General features: G+C 37.8%; 3 protein-coding genes across 5 annotated transcripts in view; 2 read left to right on the forward strand and 1 right to left on the reverse strand.

The window, feature by feature from the left end:
* Window positions 1-1261: 1261 nt before the first annotated feature.
* On the forward strand, window positions 1262-18197 carry cpda (carboxypeptidase D, a). 2 transcript variants are annotated; one of them, XM_057838576.1, is made up of 22 exons: window positions 1262-1315; window positions 1401-2069; window positions 2463-2710; window positions 5201-5343; window positions 5849-6018; window positions 7061-7488; window positions 7579-7770; window positions 8426-8593; window positions 8710-8819; window positions 8919-9021; window positions 9768-9910; window positions 9994-10163; window positions 10236-10538; window positions 10624-10819; window positions 11256-11391; window positions 11482-11628; window positions 14179-14277; window positions 14547-14611; window positions 14681-14812; window positions 14897-15082; window positions 16898-17000; window positions 17505-18197. In XM_057838576.1, exons 2-22 carry the CDS (start codon window positions 1417-1419, stop codon window positions 17729-17731), a joined length of 4122 nt encoding a protein of 1373 aa, XP_057694559.1. In that variant the 5' UTR covers window positions 1262-1315; window positions 1401-1416; the 3' UTR covers window positions 17732-18197. The 2 variants fall into 2 exon arrangements, with proteins under 2 accessions (XP_057694559.1, XP_057694558.1); XM_057838575.1 differs by having other exon boundaries at window positions 1266-2069.
* On the reverse strand, window positions 15606-16551 carry LOC130917313 (uncharacterized protein C22orf31-like). Its single transcript, XM_057838580.1, has 2 exons — window positions 16288-16551; window positions 15606-16204 (listed from the first exon to the last, which is right to left on the reverse strand). Exons 1-2 carry the CDS (start codon window positions 16326-16328, stop codon window positions 15655-15657), a joined length of 591 nt encoding a protein of 196 aa, XP_057694563.1. The 5' UTR covers window positions 16329-16551; the 3' UTR covers window positions 15606-15654.
* A 3080-nt stretch (window positions 18198-21277) lies between the features above and the next one.
* Window positions 21278-21534, forward strand: part of gosr1 (golgi SNAP receptor complex member 1) — a 33955-nt gene continuing 33698 nt past the window's right edge. For both annotated transcript variants that reach the window (XM_057838578.1, XM_057838579.1), the window contains exon 1: window positions 21278-21402. In XM_057838578.1, the coding sequence (XP_057694561.1) occupies window positions 21369-21402 (34 nt within the window). In that variant the 5' untranslated portion in view covers window positions 21278-21368. The remainder of the gene's footprint in view (window positions 21403-21534) is intronic.

Raw genomic sequence — 21534 nt, forward strand, 5'->3', positions numbered from 1 at the left:
GAATTCACTTTTCGATGAAGTTAATTGGCGTAATGCTTGGTTGTGCCCCTTCGAATTCTGCATTTCAAATAAAATAAAAGAACTCCAAAATACTTCACAATATCTATCCCTGCAATGGCATGATTTCCAAGTTCATGGCCATTGACGATAAATGCACTTTCTGTAAGTTTGAACCAGAGACAATTATACATGTTTTTTTTTTTTTTTACTCCTGTCCTGTGATAACTGCATTTTGGACAGATTTTTTTGCATTTTTTGGTGAATAAACTAAGCATACATTTGTCATTGAACAAAGCGTGATAATTGTAGGATTTAGGTCTGATGAGTAAATATCATACTTTGTAGTTAATCTGATGTTGGTGCTTGGTAAATTTTACTTCCACAAGGGGAGAGTTTCAAGGTCAATGCCATATATTCAACTATTTCTTTTAGAATGTAATTCTTATTTAGGTACATTTAAGCTTACAATGAACAAGAAGAGTACTTGTACACTTCAGTATCTCAGGGATTTGTCTTTGATTGACTCCTTGTGTTGTTTGGATTTTCTTTTGTTCTTGTTTTGTTTTTATAAGTGTGACAATTGAACTGCCCCATACATTATTTAGAAAGAATTCTGCCACGTGTAGTACAGAATGTACAATGTGCCTCTTTTGAATTTTTTCCACCCCATATGTTTTTGTTTCTTTGCACTGCAGTTATGTATTTGTTGTGCTGTTGTTGTGTTATTGTTCGATAAAAAAAAAAAAAAAACATAGAAATCACAGCGATATATATATTGACACCTAGATGCTTATTGTGCGCTGTGAAACAATCGTTAATGCCAATACCGCTTTTCGGCCATTTTGTGTCAGTGCTATTCGATAAATTTAACGTCGTGAATATTTAAATATCTATAAATTGCTCAAATTTCAACAAATTTTCAAATATCTTAGTTTTTCATTTCGCCAGAGACACATTACATTAATTAACTTTAATTGAAAACAATTATATATATTATTTACATTTTTTTCATCCAGCCTGAATCATAGCCACATTATAATAGTAATCCAACTATTTGAAAATCCACCAAGATTTCGCCAAGACTGCTTTACTGGAGAAATCCTACCTTAACCTTATGTTTACTTGCAAAAGAGCCCGACGGACGGAGAAGTCAACTGACTCCGACTTTTCGCATCTAGCTCTTTGTTATATGTGATATCTATGGAGATTGTGGTTCACCTTTAAAAAAAAAAAAAAAAAAACACTTCCTCATTCGAAGCCATGCCCCTTGATGAAACGGAAGTTGGTTCTCTAAGCAGATAGGCCAGAGAAGCTGGTAAAGAAAACACGGCTACTGTAGACTAGCTAAACATAACTTATACATTATTTTTTTCTCCGTTGTGTTTGTCCCAATGGTGCAGAGGTAGAAATACACAGATGGCGCACAGAAGGGAACCGGAGTCTGCCACTGAAAAACTACGGGTGTCACTTTTCGTTTCTTTTGTCTGTCTTGCTATTCATCTCGGCGGCGCTGAAGACTTACGACATCGGACACGAAGCGCCTCAACTGTCGAAACGGTAGAAAACTACGACAAATACTATAATTATGTCGACCTAACCGAGCGCTTGCAGTCCTACGCTCAGAAATACGCTCACATAGCAAACCTGTCGAGCATTGGTCAGTCCGTCCAGGGCAGGGAGCTCTGGGTGATGAGGATCACCAAGGACCCCCATATAGAGGCACCGGGAAAACCAAAGTTCAAATATATCGGCAACATGCACGGCGACGAGACCGTGTCCAGGCAGGTTCTGGTCTATCTTGTGGAATACTTGCTAACTAAATACGAGGAGGAAACAAGGATAGCTGCGTTGGTTAACACCACGGACATCTACATCATGCCCAGTATGAACCCTGATGGCTTTGAGGTGTCCAAAGAAGGGGAATGTTCCGGGCAAAGAAAGGGCCGAAACAATGCCAAAAACAAGGATCTGAACAGGAGCTTTCCTGACCAATTTGGGACGAAAGTAGCCAACCAGCCTGATAGCATTCCTGAAGTCATGGCTGTCATCAGATGGATGCAGGACAAGCAGTGAGTGTACCAAACAGACGTACGCACACACACAGAGAACTCACAACTTATTTTGAGGTCTTGTTATCCCGACGTGGGAATAAACTTTATAGTCTGCCTTGAAGTGATAACTATTAACTATAGTTGATGCAAATTTCTCACACTTAAGAGCTCATGCCATATTGCAATGTTGGATGTATACTGTTACAATCTTAACTGTTTCTAAATTGAGCTTCACATGAGAGATTACTACACAGAAACAAATCCATATAATGGTGCATGAGGTAAGCGTAGGTTCAGAATGAGATGTAGTCATCATTTGAGAGGTCCATTGTTATTTCATGAGTAGTACAGACTCTAGTGATATTCTAATCCTTGGACACAACTGCTATAACATGACTCTTTACACTTTAGGTTTGTTCTGTCTGCAAACCTGCACGGTGGAACTGTGGTTGCCAGCTACCCGTTTGATGACTCAGCCTCTCATGAGGGACAAAGTCATTATAGCCCGTCACCAGACGACAGCCTTTTTCGCTACTTGGCCCTGGTGTACTCCAAGAACCACCCGGTGATGAAGACTGGCAAGCCCAATTGTCCTGATAATCCAGGAGAAACCTTTAAAGATGGTATCACTAATGGGGCACAGTGGTACGATGTGGCAGGTAGGGCTACCAGAACATTTTTATTGTAAACATGAATGATGAAATCTCATAATGTGACAGAAGTTGCCTTGCAATTGGCTGGCAACTAGTTCAGGGCGTACCCAGCCTTCTGCCCGTAGTCAGACCCAACACCTACCGCAACCATTGTGAGGAGAAGCGGTGTAGATAATGAATGAATGAATGTTACAGAAGAGCAATGTGTTAAATACACACCAGCTTTTGTCTACCTTCCTTCTTTTTCCTAATGAGAGCAAAGTCTCTTTTAATGCACGACTACACAGGACTGTGTGTTACTTTAGTCGAGCTATATTTTATATAGGTAAGGTATAATGATAATTGTTTACCAGAATATATGTGAAACATTGATGTGTAGAAAACAGCTATATTTTACCGTATAGAATGTTTAATGTGCATAGCTAGTTTGTCCAAACAAAAACACAACATGTTGCTAAAGGTGTTTTGCAATGACAGCATTGCGTGAAGCCTCATATCACACTTGGCTTCCTCATGTCCTATATGAGTAGAAAATGTTTATTTCCAAACCAAAACTGGTTGATTCACTAATCTGAAGCAGAACATAGATGCATGTACGCTCCCACTTAACTATTAATGGTTTAATTATGTAATTAGCCTTTAATAAATTCCCTGATGGTGTAAAATTTAAAAAATGATTAACGAAAAGAAACAAAACAAGACAGAATTCAAACAACCACTGTTTTAACCTTTGGTTTGTTTAATTAGGCTGTGTCTGTGTCTCGTTTCTTACATTTAGATAGATTTCCTTAATTTTTAAAAATGTTTTTCCTGATGCTTGTTTTGTGAAAAAATGTTTGACTTAAATAAATAGATCAATATTATGAACTGAAACGAAATGTCAGCTGTCCACATTTTTTTTTTGTTAGAGCAGGATTGTAAGGTTATGAGAAAACAGCTTGACAAGTGCTTTGTTGTTCAATAATACTTAAGTGGCACTTCAAAATGTTGTTGCTCTTTAAATAAAATATAAGTAGTCTTTGTTGTGCATTATGGTAATGTGCTACGATTAGTCACTGACTAACTTTCTTGGTCATCCTCATTGCTAAATGGAGCCTGGATTTGAGGTGGAAGCAAACATGGCAGTTATGTGATTAACTCACTACCCACACAATAATTATTTTCAGTGCTAACAGGTTAGTTACAGGGTTTGGAGGGCTTTATCACATTTATTAATTTACTAGTCGACTCCCAAGCTACTTCTGAAAAGTCTGAAGCCAGCATTACTCACCTTTCCTTTGTCTATTTAAAAAAAAAAAGATTTTGTCATGGAAGCTATTTTCATTACGAAAGTTTTATTGTTTATTTTCCTGATATTTAAAAAAAAAATTCTAAGCACATTTAATTATGCATCCACGTTAGACAATGTTTATTCCAGTTTACATAGTAAGATACGTTTTTGTATGTGTTAAAGTACATGTGGATTGAAGTCCATTTTATTTCCTAAAGAGTTCAGTGACTCAGACGCTGACTTCATTGCCACCTGTGGTTTCAAATTAGACCAGTGTGAGAATAGATTCAATTATTCAGGATTTTGATAAAAACATTTTAGTAGTTCACCAAAGCTATTAAATAACCAATTAACATTACAATCAGTTAATTTCCTAAAATAATGCTATCATTTCACATTTATTCATTGAGTGAAATGTTATTATTTTCACATTCTGCTTATTGTACTACATTTATTTAAATTCATGCAATAATGCAGCTCACTGTTAACCTATAAACATTAACGTGCAATTTTTCAAGTTTGCTTAGAGTTAAGCCATGCAAACTTTGGCTTCATTGCCGTTTGTGCAGCATAGTCCAGGGTGTAACTCTGGATCCGGTACAAAAAAAAAAACCCACATAACAATTTAAGATGAAGGCAGTCATACTCGTCATACATCATACAGGAAATTGTTTACCTTGCATATTCTGGTTACATATGTTATGCAATTAAAACCTTTGGCCTAAGAGACAGTTGTTCAAGTAATTTGTCAATCCCGTGACAACCATGGTTGAATTTTTGCCACGTTTTGTAGGTTTATCATTATTATTCTGTTTTTAGCAGATGAATTTGGAGGTTTAGTTTAAATAACATCCTGTTCTATTTGCTGCCACTGCTGGAAGTTAAACTGTTGGCACATTGCTCTTGACACACCCTCTCTATGGTTCACTTTCAGAATTAGCTCAGGGAGCTTTATTCTTAAATGTTGAACTGCTAATTGCCATGCTTGTGATCTGTATTTTACACCTGATTTTAAACCCACTATGGAAAATGTAGAGTTTAGAGTGGGATTAAGCAGTGTTTATTTTTTGCATTGTGCACAGCCCCACTGTCATATCCTACCTCTAGCCTATCTAGAGAACACCTGTGTCAACTGTTCTTCTTGTTGTTGGCTTTTGTGAAGTGATCTGCTGCCGTTTAAATTTATAGACCTTCGTTGGTGAGTAAGTATTATATATGTTTTGCAGGAGGGATGCAGGACTACAACTACATCTATGAAAACTGTCTTGAAATTACCATTGAGCTTAGCTGCTGCAAATATCCCCACGCTTCTCAACTCCACAAGGAATGGGACCTCAACAAAGAGTCTCTTCTGGCCTACATTGAAAAGGTAGACTTTATACTTTCTCATTAGTATCTACAACATATAAATACTGTACACAGTAAGATAGGGGCTCCTCAAATCAAAGTTAAGTGGTCTATTCCTGAAAACCTTTCAGGCTTATGTCTAGAACATGGAGCAAAATTAAAGAATATTAATTTGTCAATCTCACAGAAAACTGGAAGAGAACAAATGAATGTTCAAGGTTGCGGTTAAAACAGGTGTTTTTAACAAGTCAACTTGAGGACATTTTTTTCTGGATAAAACAACCTAACAAGTATGAATATAATTAATTTTCATCATAATCAACTACTATATTGTGGAATCTGGAATTCACACCGACATAAAGTATGTCTATTGAGGACCCCCGCACTCAATAATCATTATTTTGTATCTTACCTAACCGTAACCCTTCTGCAAATGTGTTTTGCCTTTTCTGTCTTTCTCCTTTGCTTAAATTCACATTAAACCTGTAATGATGTTACCTCTTTTTAATAAGAGTGTCTCTATCTAGATTCATATAGGTGTCCGTGGCTATGTAAGAGATCATGTCAGTGGAACAGCCATTACCAATGCCAACTTAGTGGTCGCCGGTATCCCCCACAACCTGACCACTGGAAGGTATGGCGACTACTACAGACTTCTGATCCCAGGAACTTACAACATCACTGCTATGGCCACAGGGTAAGTAAAACCAAAGAATGTTAGCAAATAGTTACTCACTGAAAAACAGTCATAGTTACTCTTAAAAAAAATAACCATACAGTATTAACCAACATGTCGATAAGCATCTTAATCATGGCATTCAGTGGAACCTGAGGTCAAACATGCTGGTTGACCACTAATTTAGTTCCCTGCTCTTAGAGTAATAGAATGGATCTACTCCAGGGTCAAATAAGAAGCATGTTTTCATAGTCTTAATTGTCATACAAGTGACACTAAAACTGACACAAACTGTATTATCTGTTTTATGACGTTATGAGTTTTTCATCATTAATGATTTTTTTTCTTAACAAAAAAAACAAAACTTAACTTTGATGTGGCGGGGTCTTGAATGAGAGATGCTCAACCTTTGCCTGCCATCGTACTGCAATCATACATGGACTAACGTATGATGACCCACATACTACGTATACCCTATGCTCTTTAATCTTCCCAACTGCATTGTTACACAAAATCCGGATTTAATTACAACGTGTATGACTTTAGGGACATTCAAATTTTGAAGTTCCTTCATAAACACAAAACAAAGCTCTAGGTGTTTCATTAAAACCATATTTTTTTATATACTAGTGTGTATATATATATATACATATACTGGACTGTCTCAGGAAATTAGAATACACAATATTCTAATTTTTTGAGACAGTCCTGTGTATATATACAGGACTGTCTCAGGAAATTAGAATACACAATATTCTAATTTCCTGAGACAGTCAGGAAATTAGAATATTGTGTATTCTAATTTCCTGAGACAGTCCTGTATATATACACAGGACTGTCTCAAAAAATTAGAATATTGTGTATTCTAATTTCCTGAGACAGTCCAGTATGTGTGTGTGTGTGTCTACATACAGTGGGGAGAACAAGTATTTGATACACTGCCAATGGGAAAACCCATTGGCAGTGTATCAAATACTTGTTCTCCCCACTGTATATGTGTAGATAGATATTTTGGCACGTTGAGTTAAAAATATTGACCTAAAAATATTTCATCATTTCACAGGTACACTACAGTGACGCGCAGCAATGTACAAGTCTTGGAGGGAGATGCCGTTGAACTTAATTTTGTCTTAGAACCAGTTTCAAACGAGCCAACTTTCAACAGAAGAGTCACTAAGACCACACCCTCTTCACCGTCAATCACTGATATTAACATCTCCTCCTTAAATACCAATACTCATCCCTCCACCCAGTCCCAAGTGGTAACCTCTGTAGGAAGCAAAAGAACACCCACTCCACCACCACCCGAACCACAGCCTGTTCAACCTCAGGAATTTCGTCACCACAACTATACTGATATGGAGAGCTTCTTACGCAAGTACAGCAACGACTTCCCATCTATTGCTCATCTTTACTCTATCGGCCGTTCTGTGAAAGGCAGGGAGCTCTATGTGATTGTTATATCAGACAACCCCACAGTTCATGAACATGGTATACTACTTTCTTTTGGTTGTGTCTCATAACAAGTCATTGTCTTAAAGGAATTTTAATTTGGTTGCTGCCTCTCATATTGCCAACCAGGTGAGCCTGAGTTTAAATATGTGGGCAACATGCATGGCAATGAAGTGGTTGGACGGGAACTACTGCTCAACCTCATTGAGTACCTTTGCCTTAACTATGGCACTGACCGGGAAGTAACAGAGTTGGTCAACAGCACACGCATTCACATTATGCCTTCAATGAACCCTGATGGCTATGAGGCTGCTCATGAAGGTAAACGAAACTGCATGCATAACACTTTATGATATGTCGCAATGGAACACCCATAGTAACATGTCTCTCTTGAACTACATGATTACAGTTGCAACAATAACAACCTGAAATGTGATCATTGTGTGAAAGGTCTTGACTCATATAAAATGATCTTTTTAAAAAAAAAAAAAAAAAAAGTCATGAAAAACTCAGCATGTTGCATTAAATACAATTGTTTACAGGTTATTTCTGTAATATTTTCCTGTTTTTATTTTTTTATTTTTTTATTTTTTTAAGTTTACTTTTTTCTGACATATTTAAACTTCTCTTGGTCTTTTTGTGCTAATGGATACACCAAGCATAATATTCCACACGTTCACAATCTTATGAAATTCAATACAAAGCTGTAAAAAATGTTCTCAAAAGGACTAACGTAAGATTTTTTGAAATTGAGTTAGGCCACATATAATAACTGAGTGCTGCATTTACACATCAGCAATTGTTTTTTCTCTCTGTTTTTGATCTCTGAACATTTTTCTCCCATTTTGTATAGACTGTATCTTATTTATTCTTGGTTGGTTGCAAATGGAAGGTCCATCAGATAGAGATGATTTTTTTCGCCTTGTTAATCCTTTTGTCTGTGAATGAATCACCACTTGCGTTTGTCTTCACACAGGTGATGAGAGAGGCTACAGAGGGCGCAACAACAGCAACAATGTTGACCTGAATCGCAATTTCCCAGACCAGTTTGCCACTATTAAAGAGCCCAGGCAGCCAGAGACTATCGCTGTGATGAACTGGCTTAAAAGCATTCCTTTTGTCCTATCGGCCAATCTCCATGGAGGCATGGGCTACTTATGACATTTTACTAAAAAGTGCTGAGTTGTACTGTTTTTAGGGTACATGCGGTTTTGATTTATTCCTACATCCATTGCTTTTTTTCTATTCTTGTGAATTTAGGTTCTTTGGTGGTCAACTACCCCTTTGATGATAATAAAGAGATGAAAACACATTACAGCAAGTCACCGGATGACAAAGTTTTTCAGCAGGTGGCCCGAGCCTACTCACAGGTGAATTGTACTGTACTTCTTGTAGTTTCGGTTCTTAGTGAGAACTTAGAATAGCACAGTTTATTAATTTTTTTTGTCTGTGTTCTCATGCACTTGTAGGAAAACTTTCTGATGCACAATGGACACCCTTGTGCGAGACTGTACCCTGAAGAATACTTTACAGATGGCATCACCAATGGTGCCAACTGGTACAATGTTGCTGGTGAGTTAATAGACACGCATAAAGTAATTGTAAAACTATCAAATGCAGCAGCTTTATCCCAAAGTCTGCCTTTATTAAAAGAACATATTGTTAAATTAATCATCTTATTACAGGCATTACCATAAAATGCTGTTAAATTCCTCCCAACGAAGTAGATATGTAACAAAAATTTATGGAATACAAACAAAATGGGTATAATTACAATCTGCATGAAAGCACAAAACCAATGATACCAAGATCATTATTCTATGACAAGTAATAACATAGATATTATCGTCAAATGTCTGAAAATTAGTGCTAGTTTTGGCCAGCGAATGAAACAGAAATTCAATGGGTCTCTGGTTCTGACTTTGCAACCCATTTCGCCAGTACTACAGTGTGAGGTAAAGGCGTTAAATTCGCTTTTCTCACCGATTGCAATAAACATGGTATCTTTGGAAACCGGAAAGCTTAGTCTAAGGTAAATATAACTATGGGTGTTTCTTTCTGCAAAAAAATACACTTGTTTTCCACATTATTATGCAGATTAAATTTAAGAAGATTATTGTTAAAAAGACTGTCTTTTGTTTTTCCATTAAACTCATGAGTAGCATTGTGTCTCAAGGTTCTGTAGATCATTGTCATCAATCTCAGGCTATATCTACACTAGGATAATAACTAGATAATTTTCTCCGGGGTATTTTGCAGACTATTTTTATACCTGTCCACACTATGTTTAATGTTTTAACTTAAAAAAAAATCCCCAGGGGGCATGCAAGACTGGAATTACATGAACACCAACTGCTTTGAAGTGACTATTGAGTTGGGTTGTGTGAAGTACCCCTGGGCCAAGGATCTGCCTAAATATTGGGAACAAAATCGTCAATCTTTGCTTCAATTTATCCATCAGGTAATACATGCTAATCAAATTGCCCTATGATATTTTCCTTTTCATTACAGTTTTGAATTCACCATTTGTGTGTTAATCCTTAGGTTCACCATGGAATAAAAGGAACAGTCTCTGACATTAGAGATGGTATGGGAATACCCAATGCCACCATTCAGATTGAGGACATTGACCACAACATCAGCACAGCTCTCACTGGTGACTACTGGAGACTGCTAGTCCCTGGGACGTATTCCATCACTGCCTCCGCCAATGGGTAAGCTTTCATTTTCAAGTCAATTAGGGCAACGTTTACATCGGCACTTAAGATTTTGTTTCTCATTTAAAGATATCAACCTTTGAAGACATATGCCACCGTGTCCAAGAATGGGGTGGAAGTGGTTGATTTCCGGCTGACAAGTCTTCACTCAGAATCTAATGGCCAGTCACCTTCCAAACCCCAGCCAAGCCATAACCCACCGGAGGTGGGGTTTGAGAGCTTAATCAAAGACCTGTCTCTGGGTCTAGGTTTAGAACAGCTGGTCAAGAGCATAGATACAGAGAAGAGTTTCAGATTTCGAGGTTACAAGGACATTTCTGCGTTCCTCCAAGATCTTACCCACAACTATACTAAAATCACATCCTTGCAGAGGTAAGGAGCCTTTCTGTCTCATAACTACTGTTGAATTAATATTGCTGAGAAACATTCTAAAAAATATGCTCCCTCTTTTATTAAGTTTGGGCCACAGTGTTGAGTTTAGAACTATTTGGGCTCTGGAAATTTCCAACAACCCAGGAGTGGCTGAGCCCTCTGAGCCTAAGGTACGCTATGTAGCAGGGATCCATGGTAATGCACCTGTGGGAACTGAGCTGCTTCTCCATTTTGCTGCCTTGTTATGTCACAACTATGGCAAAAGTCCAGACATTACAAAGGTGAGTTTTTGTACAGCTGATTGGTAACATACTTCTCTTGACAAGCTTATCTTTTATGCAAAACCCAGCTTTTTGCAAATATTTCCTTTGTGTCTGTTGACCACAAAATAATTACTCTGAATATTTGTTTTCTTTTTGTTTAACTGTATTTAACCAAAGCTTACTTGCACACAGACAGGAAAATAAAAATCAGGGTAAATAAAAGCAAACACAATACTTATAAAAATAACAATAAATGATAATAATAATGCCACAACAATAACTAGACAATCTTCTTTCCAATCAAAATACATCATGTCCTTCACGTTGGCACGTTTTATCCAGGAGGTGAAGAGTTCCATTCCCCCTTGTTGCACATGTTGCGGGGCTGTTAGCAAATGTAAAACCTTTACTCCTTTACTAATTTGATGATCCAGACTCTGTTTTCCTCCTTTAGCTCATCAATGAAACAACTATTGTAATTGTGCCGTTGATCAACCCAGATGGAAGAGAACAAGCAGTGGAGAAGCAATGCACCTCCACCCGGGGCTTCACCAATACTCACGGCAAAGATCTTGACACAGACTTCTTTGGTCAGTCGTATAGCCTGGTTTGAACACATTTGACATGGACACACATAAAATTCCCATTCATTGCCCCTTGTGTGGTACTTCCCTTTTTAGGCAATGCATCCCAGCATGTGGTGGAACCACAGCCAGAGACCAGAGCAATGATTGACATGATTTTAGATAAAGGCTACACACTGTCTGTGGCACTTGATGGCGGATCTCTTGTGGCAACTTATCCTTATGACAAGCCTGTCCAGTCAGGTACTGTCACTGTACCTTTCACTATTGTATGCGTTTAATCTTTGCCTGTTTCCTTAGAGCAGGGATTCTCATTTGTTACTGCAAATTATTGAGTGATAGTAAATCATTTATCACAGCACACCTGAGGATCAGTTACGGCACACTGATTATACAGTATATAGCAATATAATAGTATATGGCATAAAAAACACTAGGGTGACTTGAAGTTCTGCTCTGAGACCCCCAATTTGGGCAAATTTCAAAATTGCCCTATATGCATGTGTGATACATCATTGGAAAGCTTAAAATCTCAATTTTCTGGGGGAAGAAAAATTTTGAACAGGAGGGCATTTAAATAAAAAAAAAAACAGCAAAACCCTAACACCTGGAGGTGAGAGCATGCGAGAGCATAAAGACGCCACAGTTTTAACGAGATAGCATCGCGTAGTACTTACCTCTTTTTTTTTAATCCAAAAACTCCATGTAGCATGTATCACCGAGTGTCAAGACACAACTGTGAATAGCCACAGCCAGATTTTTGGTGGATTTTATGGGTGAAACATGGTAATATAACAAGGGTCGCGATGAAGAAATCGCAGACATCAAGGAGTGGTCGAGGTGTTCTTTTTCAAATATTTACCATTTGAACGTTTTTTTTTTTCCCTTGTTTGGATCGATTATTTATCATCTAACATATCGGCGAAAATGCGACAGTAACAAAAAAAATACAATTAAGCGATAGTTATGAGGTAGATATCCATGACTTATTTACAGACACAATTTTTTTCATTGTGACGTAATGTTGTGTTTAAAAGTTTAAAATATGCGAGTGAATAATTTTTTTAAATCGTTTTTTTTTTTAAACAAAATATTGGACATCAATCATTCAAAGTTAAAAATGACAGACATTTTGAATAATAAATATAATTCTTTTTATGGCTGGGTTGAAACAAAAGCGGTTGCGCGACGTCTGTAAACGGGGGTTTCCAGGGTAAAACGGACAAATTGAAAATAGTTTGGGGGCTTAATGCGCCATGAATCTGCAATGGCAGCATATAGACATACTGTTCTATCAAACACAGCAGTTCTTTTGGCTTAAAATACAGCCGTTTATTTTAAAGGGGTGCAAGAGCAGAAACATTTTTCAGTCTTGTCTGTGTTTTATGCCATATACATATAAATCCTGATCAGTTTCGGGGTAACGGGACATATCTACAGAAATTTTGACAGATCTGTGAAAACCTTTTAAGGTCTGAAATGGCCTATCACGTACTAGTATGTAGAGGTTTTAGAACTTTGAGTCCATCTCACAAAACAATGGGGGCAAAAACAAGTGTTGCATTTGTGTTTTTATTCAGTATAGTTTTGTGATTTTTTTGTTGTTGTTGAAAATTCCCACAACAACAAACACTGTTGATAATGATTTGCAAAAAGTAATAACATTTGCTATTGCTTTTGGAACAAACTAATACCAATTTTAATTCAGTAACACTATTAATATGTTTATCCTTTCTCAGAACTACATGAATTTAATAGTAAATTCTTTTGATATTTCCTGATGCCATCAGCTGGTCTGTAAACTTTGGAGTTTCATTATTTAATTAGGTCGTCGTGTCCTCAAAGCCACGATTGACTTGACGAGCTAAAAGTAGAAAATTACATAACTGCAAATCTCAGACTTGGATAAAGATATCAACTCAGGCCATGTCTACACGTAGCAGCGTATTTGGCAAAAGGAAAAAAAAAACATTTCAATTGTCTGGCCTATTATCCAAACGCACGCGCACATTTAAACGGGGGTTCTTAAAAACGCCGTCCAAATAGAAGATGGGCGAATTCTGCGTTTGTGGCGCCATCATGTGGACACTGATGTCCAAAGAGAAGATGTGCAAATTCTATGTTTGTGGCGTCATCATGTGGACACTGATAACCGAAGATTTAACTGTATACTGACTGTGACAAACTTTGTTCCTACATCTCACATTAGACCAATGTTTACATTTGGAGTAAATTAGATATGTGTTTTTTTGCTTTAATTCATTTAAAAACTCTTGCAGTGTTTCATATTGAAGAACACATGCGAAGAATGGGGGTATTATGGACAATTATTTTTCGCGCAATGTTATGAATGTACTTAAAAATGAATGAATGCGGTTGCCTGTGGATGCTTTTTTGAATGAATGAATTTGAATGAATGAATTTTATTGTCATTGTCATCATCATCATAATCATTGACAGTTTCAGAGTGTGGAATTTGCCCGAAAGAAAGACGATGACAGACAAAGGAAAGACGGGAAAAAGCAAATGCTTATCGATACCCGTCCCCCAACAGCCCGGGACGCACAGTCAAGCATGTTTGTGTTACAGTCCAGTTATTATCATTTTTTTTTTTTTTTTTTTTCACATATCATTCCCCCCCATAAATGTGCTGGTGTGGACGTAGTGATGTTTTTCCCCCGATGTATTAGGGCAGGATCCTTGGATTTAAAAAACCCTGCTAAGTGTAGACATGGCATCTGCTTCTCAGCACCACTGAATAGTGCTCATCTTATGTATTTATTTATTTTACAGTGGAGAATGAAGGCACTCTGAAGTACTTGGCCAGTGTTTATGCCAAAAACCATCCCACGATGCACCTTGGTAACACAGGATGTGCAATTAATGGACAAGGTATGCTTTTATGTATTCCAATGTTTATAGTGTTTAATGCTCTATTTGTCACAGTGCGGGGTGTTTGTGCATACAGATTTTTGAAATGTGGGAGAGAGTCGATATTTCTAACCAGACCCACATTGGCGCAGAAAGAATACAGAATGACTTGTGCGTTATTTTATGACATTGAAGTACACTTGTGAACACCTTACACAGTGGAATTGTAATTCTGTGACAGTGATGAAATTGAGAGTATGACCTGATGGCACCGTTTTTGTTTCATTCAGCAAGCAACATACCAGACGGAGTTATGAGGGCAGCTGAGAGACAAAGTCACATGGGCAGTATGAAGGTGCGTGTTCCTGTTGTTACATACGAAGAACATTGTGATCAACCTATTGTGCCTTCATGTTTCTTCTAGGACTTCAGCATGGACTTTGGCCAATGTCCAGAAATCACAGTGTATACTGGCTGTTGTGTGTTTCCTCCAACGGAACAGCTTGCCACACTCTGGGCAGAGAACATGAAACCTCTTCTAAGTATGTTGGTGGAGGTACGGGACTTCATTTCCTTTACCACCCGTGTCTTCCAAGTACCTTTGCTCTACTCTTTGGTCATGCATCTTTAACACATCCAGGCTCACAAAGGTGTGCGGGGAGTGGTGAGAGATAAGAGCGGGAAGCCCATTGTTGGTGCCATCATGGTCCTGAATGGGGGTGTTAAAGTCTTTACTGCAGAAGGTGGATACTTCCGTGCTCTACTGGCTCCTGGCAACCATGTGATCGAAGCTGTTGCTGATGGCTACCAGCAACAACGCCAAGAGGTACACATGCCTGTACCTTATCATGTATGCTTAAATTCAATACTCCAATGGCATAAGTAATTGAGGACTTAGAATACATTATTTTGTACGTAATGTATTTTATATGCTTTGGGGATCTCTGCAGCGTAACCTTAGGACGAAAGATTTATAAAAATTAAAAAAAAAAAATACTTGCGAAGTGTTGTGGGGCAATAATAGGGCACATTCTGTGTACCTGCACAATGAGAATTGTGATCCATTCATTTCAATTGTTAAAATAAAAAATACCATATCTATTCAAATTTAAAATATCCCTGGGTAAGATTATCACATGGTAATGTTCATTTAATGTATTTGTGATGTAAACGCTAAACTTTTTTTTTGGCCTGGATGGACCCATTTAACCTCCTAAAACCTGGTGTCTACATACGTGAACATGACATTTTGGGTCATGTCTAACACACCATATCAAAGGTTAATATTGTGGCCTCCAGGACCCAAAATGTGATGTGGACGCACCCATTTTCAACTTAGCAGCAATTAAAGAAAAAAATTGTCTTTTATTATTTTTGAGACCTTGAAAGACTGCTTTATTATTGAACGCTTCCATTACAATCCATATCTATGTTTGGTGTTGTACGCAGTAAACAAAATCGCTCTACCACATTCACAGTTTCTTGTGACTCAAAAATTTCAAGCATTGGGTAAGCCAGCTCTGTAAACAGATGTTCCTTGATGGTGCGACCCAGCTCCAAACTGTAGGAATAGGGCTTCCCAGAAGGACTCAGCAGCAGGGGATCCACTACTAAATGATACAGGTTTTGGTATTCAGATACCGTGAAGCCGTGGATCATTAAAAGTCCAGTTTCTGGTTCGGACTCGCACGTTAAATCACTCTTGGAGCAAATGTCCCCTTGTGCTTTGTCGCCAAAGTTAACATGGAGGTCTGGAAGAATAGCAGCATTCCTTCTGTACCTGTCGTCCAGGCGTCTTTGCACGCACGCTTCTTCATCCTCATTCCACCAATCCAAATTTTTTTTTGGTGCCAACATATAACTCCTTTCCTTTGTTGCATCCCCGTATTTCTTTGGACGCCTAATGTGTGGCCTTAAGCCATAGGAACTCATCTCATATGCAGCATCCCTGCAAATTAAAACAATATGAACTTCAATGGATAGGGCTTGTAAGCAAAAATATGATAATTTAAGATCAAGAGGTGCACTTACTGTTTTAGAAACAATACTTGAAGTGTGTTTTCAGAGGGCATCGCTGAATCGGGACTCGAGAAGCCCTCAATCCACTCAGTGTAGTTAGATTTGACAAATATTTTCTAACCACACTGGATCAATGTTTGACAAAAGGAAACTGACTACAATGAACTTTGTATTTTAAACACAGACCAAAGTAAGAGGTTAAATATTGGAATATTTTTGATGAGCAGGTCCTCAACTCCTGTTTGCCAACCACCAGGCAAGCTGTTGCCGATTATATTGAGTAGTCACACCTGCTGAGGAGGTGGCTCTTTAATGAGGCAGTGTAGTCACTGTCAGGAGTTCAGATAGCACTTTAATTTTAGTTCAAGAGCAATTGAGGGGATATGTTACTGCTTTGTTTGTTGTGGCCCCTGATTTTCCTCTAATGGCTATAAAACCTCTAAAGCAAAGTTTTATAATAATGCACAAAGAAAGTTGTCAATATTGCATCTGTATTTTTGGAGATTTTTTGGTGTCATGTCTTACTTTAAAAGATTAATAGATTTCCATACACCGGATCAGCACATATAGGCTAATAATGTTTTAAGCCATTATTGTCATCTGTCTGTTTTCCCCAACTCAGGTAGTGGTGTCTTCCTATGAAGCAGCGAGACCCATCATCATTGAGTTTGACATGGACCACAGCATATTTGGTCTACCGAGAGAATTTGTGGTTGCCAGTGCAGGTAACTTCATATTATAATGAATTTTTGTTCGTTCGTGTGTAGCAAATGGTCTTGATGATTTAAGGCCAGTATATTTCTAGAGCACCAGTCAAACAGACAGTAAAGCCACAGCATTTTAACTAGGGCAAAGTAATCATAAAGGTTAAATGTGATACAGTCCCATCATCATTTGTTACTCATTTGATAATAGAAACTGAATGCTGCTTCACTTTATTTGAATCGGGAAACATTTAATAAGCCTACACCCATAGACCTAAAGGCTTTGGAAATAAGAAACTAAGTGCTTTTCAATATACAGTGCATAATTGAGGCACTAGACTATTCAGTTTTGTAGACTAACAGTTATGTTTTTAAGTCCATATTTTGACTTGCTGGACACCGGTATAGAATTTTCTGGACTGTTCAAAATGGTCTAGTTTCCATGTAGTTTATAAGAAATGAAACAGCACCCATCCTATTAACTGAATTGATATTCATGCCCGCCTGTATATGTTCTTTCTGCAGCTGCCACCATGACGGCATTGGTGGTGACTGCATGCATCATCTGGTGCGTGTGCGCTGCCAAGTCCAACCGGCAAAAAGACGGCTTTCATCGTTTACGGCAGCACAGAGATGAGTATGACGATGAGATCCGGCTAACGTCGATGGGCTCCAAGAAGTCACTCCTTGCCCATGAGTTTCAGGATGAAAGTGAAAGTGATGAGGATACATTATATGCCAACAAAATCTGAAAGCACTTTACATATATTTTGGATTTTCCCCCTGCAAGATAAAACCTGAGACGGCAAGAGTGTGGTCTTGTTGAACTGAAGTAGTTTTATCTTCCTCTTCATGAATGCACCGAGACTGAGAGACCTTTCAATTGGACTGATAAGTTTTTCTTCCTGTGTCACTTATTTGTCCCGCCTCTGAATAGAGTGCGACAACTTTCTCTGACCACCTTGAAATGTCTAAGGTCCCCAAACACAAACATGCTGAAGGCCAGAGCATGAAAGTGCATACCGGTAGTTATTTTCCTGTTCTCATCATGCAGTGTAAATCCAATGCAAGTTTTGTGATGTTCCAGAACATTTTTTTTGCAACTTTACCACATAAATGTGTCTCTGAACCACTGAAGGACACATTCAATTATGTGCCTTGGCTTCTCTGGAGCTGCAATGTAGGCTGTAGAAAGAAAAATGAGATTTTTCATCCATCCTATTCTCAGGTGGTAGGAAGAGGGATATACAAAAAAATAGGCTCCTCTATTCCCATGTTGCACTATTCACATGGTAAACAATTGTTTTTGTCAATGAGGGAATGTCTCAGAAAGTGTGAGGAATCATCCCAGTCAGTGCAGACTGTTTGGCTCACTTGTACCTTTGAAAGTGAAACAAATAATGTCATATGTTCAAGGAACAACCAAATCTTTTAACAAATCTTGAATGTATATTTTATTTTTTATGTTGTTTTTTTTTTTTTGGGGGGGGGGGGGTAGAATTTTGTGGAAGTGGCTGACACATCTCAAAGAATGCTGTTTGGACATACAGAATTAATGCAACAAATGTGGCTAATTTAGGTTCTTTTCTGTTCAGCCTCCTGTGATTGATAAAAATGAAAACCTGGAGTGGAGATTAAAATGCCAGTGTAAGAACATGCACCTCTTTCTAACAGTGATAAAATGTTCAAACTGGTGTTTTCTGAATAAAATGTCTTGTTCAGGATCACGGTTATAATGCTAAATCCATTCCATATTGTGTCATTGGTTTCTCACCCCAGAGTTTGCTCTTTTAGGGGGGTCCATATCCCACACCTATTCTCTTAAAACTTTAATTTCCTAATTTAAAATGATTTTGGTAGTTTGCAACAGTTTCAGTAATTCTTGTACTGTTGTATGCGACTTTTCTTGCTCGTTTGAATGAGTATATTTTTTTAAATTCTAGAAAGTCATGGATTGATATGAACATTTTATTTAAACATGAATGTAGAAGCCACATGCCCACGGAGGAGTGGTGTGATTCTCACAAGTTTTGTTGACTAATCTGAATTTGCACAATTAATGGAACTCAATTCACAATGGTGAATGTCTTGGATCAATCGATAACTATGTATGGTAAAACAATGCACAAGATCCTATAACAGGAATACTGTTAGGTAGTTTTATTCTTTTACCGTTGAAGTAAGAGAGTGTCGAAATTATTGAGTGGTCTTTTATTGAATTGCAGGCTCAATATTTTACATTGTTTTGATTTCATAGGTGTGTTACACAAGCCTTGAGTACGAGCTATGTGTTTCAAAGCAGGCAATCTCAAATAATGCCAGAGGTGTGTGAAGCGTTCAGTGAAAGACGATTATTTTAAGGTAAAACAAAATTGTAAATTTAAAAGTTATCTTAATATCCACAAAAACAGTTGCACATGAGACCAATGCTCCAGACAATGTGGTGGGTAATATTTATAGTCCGTTTCGTGTTGAAAATAGTCTAAAGCTTTATGAGCCTGAAATTTCTCGTCACACAACAATGTAACTGCCTTATAATTTAAGTGTGTTTAAGTTACTCCCTTAAACCACCAGGCCAATCTTCAACCGTGTTAGTTACCGGCTGGTGTAAAATCAGGAATATGTTGAAGATGGGCCAGATTAAGAAAAACATTATTATTGGGTATAAAGAAAATGTTATGTCAATGCCATCTTTAATGATTACAAACTGGAGTGAAATGAAGATCATGCAATTAGGGGTGTGACAAAATATTGAAATGGTGATATACCCTGATACTTTGTATCCCAAAAGGTTAGCGATATGCACCTGCCAAGAATCGAGATATTGTTTTAAAAAGGTGTCGATGTTAAAAAAAAAAAAAAAAAAAAAAAAAAAAAGGAACCAACAAGTTATTATCAAAATCTTCAACTGTAATAGTGTCTCAGTTAACTCTATAGCTGCCACTGATGGCGCTTGACGCGCAATCCATTTAGACTGGGAGGGTCGAACGAACGTTCATTCGTTCGAAACCAAAGCATTCACAGTCACTCTTTCTGATTTCCAGGCCATTTGCAAGTCAATTTCTGTTCGTTTTAGTGCATTTACAGGTCGCTTCCTGTTGAGTTTGAGTCGCTGCCTATTGATTTGGGAGATTCCTGGGCCACTTCCTGTTCCGTAACCCAAAATCAACAGGAAGTGACTCATAAAATGCACCGAAATCAAGAGGAAGTGACTCAAAATCAATAAAGTGATGAGCTGAAATGCCCTAAAATTACCTTGTTGCCTAGCATTGGCTGCCACTGATGACCATAGACGTTCAATCCGTTTGAAGTGGGAGGGATGGCAGCGAATGAACGAATGTTCATTCACTGCCACCCTCCCAGTTCAAATGGATTGGATGTCTACTAGTGGTAAACTAATTCCAATGCACAACAGAAGATTGTTTTTCTGTTTATTAGTCGTTTTGTAGAATATCTTAGGTTAATTTCCTGACCAATCTATCGATAATCGTATCGCAATATCGAGAGCATATCGTTATCGTAAGCTTTGTATCGCAAATCGTATCGTATCGTGAGGTACCAAGAGGTTCCCACTCCTACATGCAATGCAAATAAGCACTGTTGACCAAAACGTTATTGATCAGTAAAAAACAAACAAGTCTCCTTTAGGAGAAACAAAATGCTCATAGGTAATTTTAGGGTTGAATGAAACAGAATTCTGTGCAAACAATACAAAACAGCAAAGGAATAAACCTGCGCTGTTGGTGAAAATGGTTTAATGATGAGTTAAACTGTTCTGAGAGTAATTTTATTCCACAGAATAAACTGGAGAGGTGGATAAATGGAGTCCATTCTAGCAGGAGCTGAGGTTGAAGTTGCTTTCACTGCAGTAGAATTTACCAGGTTTTGTCCTGTAGATCACTTTTGAACACTTACATTATGAGTGAAACAAGTGGGTGTAACATACGCATTGTCAAATGAAGGGTTCTCATTTTACGAAAATTGTTTGGAGTGAGGCGGTCTGTGTGTGTGTGTATACAGTGATTTCCTTCAGAAATACCTTTAAATGTATTTTTAATGTCTTTATTCTAAATAAATGACTGAAGTATAAATGCTTTTATTATATATAGAAATATATTTTCAGCGGAAATTATCCAGTTTCAACTAATTAGTTTGATATACCTTTACAAAAAAAAAGGTACATCCTTGTTCACTATGACAACGACGTATAATGGGAGTTAGGACAATCTGTTCTCTTCCATAGAATAGTATGTACCCTCAGATTGGGACACATGGGTGCACTACTATAAAAGGCGAACAGAGGGCGCCATAAAATATTTGAGCCGCGATGGTCGATCCTCTGCTGGCGATGCAATCCCGGAAGTTGGTGACGTTTCAGACAAAACAAAGATGGCAGGAATAGGAAACAGCAATTATTGGGAAGGTATTTTAATTCGATTGTCAAAATAGTTTACCCTTTCAATCGCTGAAGTATTAGTCTGTCTTTGTTGGTTTGTGCGCCCGCACTCCAACAAGTCGCGCTTACGTGTCTTGTATCTTGGCCGTCTACGAGCTA

Source organism: Corythoichthys intestinalis, chromosome 6 (assembly GCF_030265065.1).
Source record: "Corythoichthys intestinalis isolate RoL2023-P3 chromosome 6, ASM3026506v1, whole genome shotgun sequence".
Classification (NCBI taxonomy): domain Eukaryota; kingdom Metazoa; phylum Chordata; class Actinopteri; order Syngnathiformes; family Syngnathidae; genus Corythoichthys; species Corythoichthys intestinalis.